The 5,053-nt window shown below is 34.4% G+C and overlaps 1 protein-coding gene across 1 annotated transcript in view; it reads right to left on the reverse strand.

Moving 5' to 3' along the window:
- Nucleotides 1-4,759, reverse strand: part of LOC106469979 — a 14,319-nt gene extending 9,560 nt beyond the window's left edge. The window contains exons 1-3 of the mRNA XM_022398541.1: nt 4,600-4,759; nt 4,211-4,283; nt 2,064-2,219 (exon numbers count right to left, since the gene is read on the reverse strand). Coding sequence (XP_022254249.1) covers nt 2,064-2,219; nt 4,211-4,283; nt 4,600-4,688 — 318 coding nt within the window. The 5' untranslated portion in view covers nt 4,689-4,759. The remainder of the gene's footprint in view (nt 1-2,063; nt 2,220-4,210; nt 4,284-4,599) is intronic.
- Between the last annotated feature and the right edge of the window lie 294 nt (nt 4,760-5,053).

Consider the following 5,053-nt stretch of genomic DNA (forward strand, 5'->3'; position numbering starts at 1 on the left):
TTTATATATATAGGCAAACAGTTGTTACCTTATAACTGGTTTTATATATATAGACAAACAGTTGTTACCTTATAACTGGTTTTATTTATATATATATAGACAAACAGTTGTTACCTTATAACTGGTTTTATTTATATATATATAGGCAAACAGAATTCAAACAGTATGTTTAGAAAGGAAATATAAAACTATCATAGTTTTTTACTCAAATGGATTTCTGAAAATTTTGAAGTTCGGTGAAACTTAACTATATGGCATTGGCGTAGCCAAGGGAAGGCCATGCCCCCCCCCCTAGGGCTTGTATTTTTAATTTTCACCAGCAAATAATAAAGTTTATATATTATAAAGATAAATTTTGTTTGTTTGGAATTAAGCACAAAGCTACACAATGGGCTATATGTACTTTGCTCTCCACGGGTATCGAAACCCAATTTCTAGCGTTGTAAGTCCCGCAGCATACCGCTGTGCCACTGGGGGGCATAGAAATATATATAGAAATTATATGCAAATATGAATGTTAAGACTTGCCCCTCCCTGCAAATTCCTGGATACGCCACTGCTCTATGTTAAAAACATTTCGACTACTTAGAATAACACACAAAAATATTTGTTTCATTAGGTTGCTTAAATAGACTGAATTGCTGCTCAACTGTCGTAACAGTGTACGAAGCATTTAAAATGTGTTATTAAGTGGTGATTCATTACTACATTTACCTGTACTTGAAAACATTAAGAGTTTTTTGTTGTATATTTGAAATAAAAGTCACCTAGTTGTCTTTGTGAATAATTATCAAATGAAAAATAACTTGACATCAAAGTGGACTTGAGATATTGGTTTCTAAATCTACTGTCACTTTTAAGATTTCAAATAAAGAATATACAAATTTTTATGACATATTATATCATTATTATTGCTGGAAAACGCTTTTTTATGCTGTGCAAACTGTACAGAGGTTGAGCACGTTATATTAAAACGACTTTGGAGCCTCACCACATCGTTACAGTCCATGTCGTCACGTTCGGTCATGCTCTATATGACGACCGTTCATCTTGGCAATAGCTTGTAGCTTCGTTTCCATTGCAAAATACTCTGTCATAAGACTATCATGTTTAAAGCGCACCCCATTTACCTGCAGCTTTCCGTAATCCATTTATTGTACAATGATGATGATTCCCAACGTTCGTTTCAACAATCTGATCGCAGAGCAAACAATGCGTCAGGAGATTTGACCGGTATGTCTACGTATGGAATAACATGAGTACTTGTTTCATTCTCCAGTTGCTTGAGGTATGCAACGGTTGAACTGATATGTCAGGGGAAGCAATTTGTGTCGTTTTTCCAGACCAAGATCCGTCTTGATTATATTGCGTACTGTTGCCTGGGACAAGTATAAGATTTTTGCCATTGACCTTTGTGTTCTTGGATTCTCACCATTAAAAGACGTTATACTTTGCTTATTATGGCTGGGATATGTAACATGTTGCAGGTCTCTTTCTGGACGGCTCTGAAGCATCAATTTGATCCATATTTCTTTGCTTTTCAATGGCATCAGTATAAAGGCTATCCCCATCTTGGAAATCCCAAATCCCTCATTTGAACACAGCTTTATGATCTGATTGTATAAATATTTTGTGTTGGAAAAGGCTATCACATACCCTTCCAAAAAAGTGATCAATATGAAAGCCAAACAATGTCAAAATGTAGTTCTGATACATTCAATTCCATCGCAACTTTAGATGGATATGTTTGTCATGTGACTTACTGATTTGCATATTCAAAAAAATTTCAATATAACGCCTTCAACCCTGTAATATAATATAGTCTTAGAGCTATCGTTTTTTGTTTGAATGATTTATTTTTCAGATATAAAGCCTACTTACCAAAACAGTTAGAAATGTTTCAAACACAACTACCAGTTATTCAATAAGGCAAATATATTTAAAAATATATCAGATCTTACTGTTTACATTTTACAATTACAACAAAAGGAATGAATTATTGTAAACATTATAACACGTGTTTCACGTTGAGCTCACAGGTTTCATGCTGTACTATTACCCACCTTGACTGCTTTATCGAGTTCTAGCAGGCCGTTCTTTTTTATGACATCAGAAGCTATAGTATTTTCTTCGGTAGAGATCTCCTTGACAAAAACGTTACTTTTACTACAACGCTTTACCATGATATTACCAGCACCGTCCATCTTGATTTTCACGCCCTAAAAAACCGAAATGAAGTATCGAAATTAAACCCGTTTTCAAAAAATAACTATACTATAACTATAACTAAAGTACAAAGTAAAAACCCCGTTGTTACGGGTTGAACGTTATGGTGCTACAAATGTAGAAAATAATAATTGTTGTAGGGTTCTGTGAAAACGACCCTTACAGAGTCCATTGTCATACTTTTCATGCTGTTCTTCTCTTGATTCCCTCTTGGTTATTCAAAATTATTCTAATAGTATACATCTTCAATATAACAATCACAAATGTTTAACACCTGCTGTCAAAGGACGTTTTCCAAAACCTAAAGATAAAAAAATTGCATTCACTTTTAATGAAACATTCACGTGATTCCTATTTTGGCATGATTTACAACTGTTTTTGACACAGAGTTCTGGGAAGTGTTTATAACTGGAATTTGCTCTGAGAAGGCCGTTCACCTACAGGTGGAGGTAAATTGATATAAGCCAATCAAGTATTACTACCTACGTCCTTACCAGGATGGGGGTGAACTCTGTTGGTGATTGCAGGGGCTTACCATCACAAGGGATTCGCCCACTGCTTCTCTTTAGACAGGGTTGTTCATCTTGGGAGAGGCTTGGCCAATAATAACTACGACAGCTATGTTGTACCTGTTACTCATCCAATGTTCATAATTACGTATTTTCTTCTACGTCAACCTTTTTTGGAAGACATTGATCTTGATATTTTTTCCCAGTTCGGCAAAATTCAGAAAAACAAAACACAAAAAAATACGAGAAAACCATGTTGGTTTCAAAATTGACTCAACAACCCACTTTAACAATTGATTTTCTGTAATAAACAAACAGTTTTTTTTGTTTTGTTTTTTACAGAAGTAACATAAAAAACACAAATTCAAATTAGTTTAAATTAAAACTTTGTAACGTTTTGGCGGCAGCTTGTTTGTTGTGATGTCAGTGTGAAACTTCGCTGACATCGATCATAAGAATATGAAGCTAAACAATAGGATATCTGTGTTGTGCCCAACACGGGTGTCGAAACTCGGTTTTTTAGCGTTATAAGCCTTCAGACTTAACGCAGCGTCACTGGGGAGTCAGTTCTCTGAAACATGTTCACCCATCAAACAAATTTAACTTGTAAGCAAATGTCACTGATTTCGGAGACATTTCAGTCAGAACTTAACTGAAATATGTAAAGCTAGTATTATACTTGAAAAAAAAACTTTTTAACTGCAACAGTTTGCTGTACTAAGACGCTAATATGTTAATATTAGCCCAGAAAGAGGTTTTGTCGAATCGGATCGCCAAGACGATTGTAGATAATCTGTCTGTACAAAATTAGATTTTTGTTTGAATAAACGGAGATCGTTTACATAGTTGCATCCTTATTGAACTGGAAGGCTTAGATCACATTCTTATTGAACCGGAAATTCAGGCCGGATCTTCATGCAAGTATGATAGTTAACATCAGGTGTTTCTCATGAGTAAAACATGTCGGACATATTGCGATGAGTGCTTGATTGTTTTTTTTTTCATTTCTAGTGTGTAATTATCCGAACAGTATTGGATGCAATAACCTTTCTTACCAGTGTATTAAGAAGCTCGTGATGTCATCAGGTTTATTAAACTCATATACTTGTAAATGATGCTCTAAATGACGAATTCACTTCCTGGAGCCACTTACTTGGCAGATCTTTTTCAGTTCTTCAATGTATAGACGAAAAAGCTAACGTGTGTTGAATGACTCACGAAATAATTCTAACAAAATATTACTAACCTCAGAAAACTTCCGCCATTTTCATGATAATTCCACAGTTATTTTCGTTCTTTTGTTTTTTACAAAGAACGTCTTATGCCTTAAAAGTTGCGAACATAAATGTTTTGTAATGTGAAATTACTACTATAAGTTAATCTTACAATTACGATCTAAGAAAAATCAAGCGTCACAAAATTTGATCATTCGAAATTGAAGAGACATTTACAAAGAGAAAACCAAATATACTTACATTTCCTATGTTACGCTTTACCTCTTCTGTTTTAGGATCTCTCATGGGATTGTCAAAACCACAAAGTCCAATCCTAACAAGATCAAAGTTGCAAGTTAATTTAGATTTTCACAATCCGGTTAAAAAAATATGCTATCAAATAACACGAGTATCGTGCTTTAGTCATTTGTAATAAGATTTGATTTCATGGGACTAAATCGCAAGTACGGAAGTGGGCCAAAATAAATTATATTTTACGAATTGTAACCAAAAGTAGCAATCATTAAGCCAGGTTCTAATAACTGGAGAACGAAACAAAATATACTGTATACAAAAAAATTACAATTATTCGGTTTGCTAATACGAATAAAGCTTAATCTAAGTATTGATAAATTAAGCATGTTAAGTACCTGTAGCCATCAAATCCATCGTCGGATCCATTGACTGTTAGTACTGGAGTTCTTGCATAAGCTTTGGCAACCCGGCGATTCCTTTCCATACAGATAATCTTAGCCCAGATTTCGTCGTCAATCTGCTCCCATTTGTTCAGAACCTCTTGGATGTGGTCCTGTACGTGGAGAAAGCGGAATGAAAGTTTAGAAACTCAAATATACACGTTAGAGTCCATCCCATTTATAAATCACATAATAATCATTCAAAGGGAGGAGCTGGATGTCAATCCAAAATATCAGAAGCAACTTCATTCAAGATAAGTGAAAGTAAAATACAGTTTGTACTGGACTTTATGTAATCATCCTAGCTCTCTTCCAAAAGTATAATTCCATGTTTCATATATAAATAATTGCACAGTCTATATTGTTTGTTTATTGTTTATTTTGAATTTCGCGCAAAGCTACACGAGGG

The sequence above is a fragment of the Limulus polyphemus genome, unplaced genomic scaffold (assembly GCF_000517525.1).
Source record: "Limulus polyphemus unplaced genomic scaffold, Limulus_polyphemus-2.1.2 Scaffold3753, whole genome shotgun sequence".
Classification (NCBI taxonomy): Eukaryota; Metazoa; Arthropoda; class Merostomata; order Xiphosura; family Limulidae; genus Limulus; species Limulus polyphemus.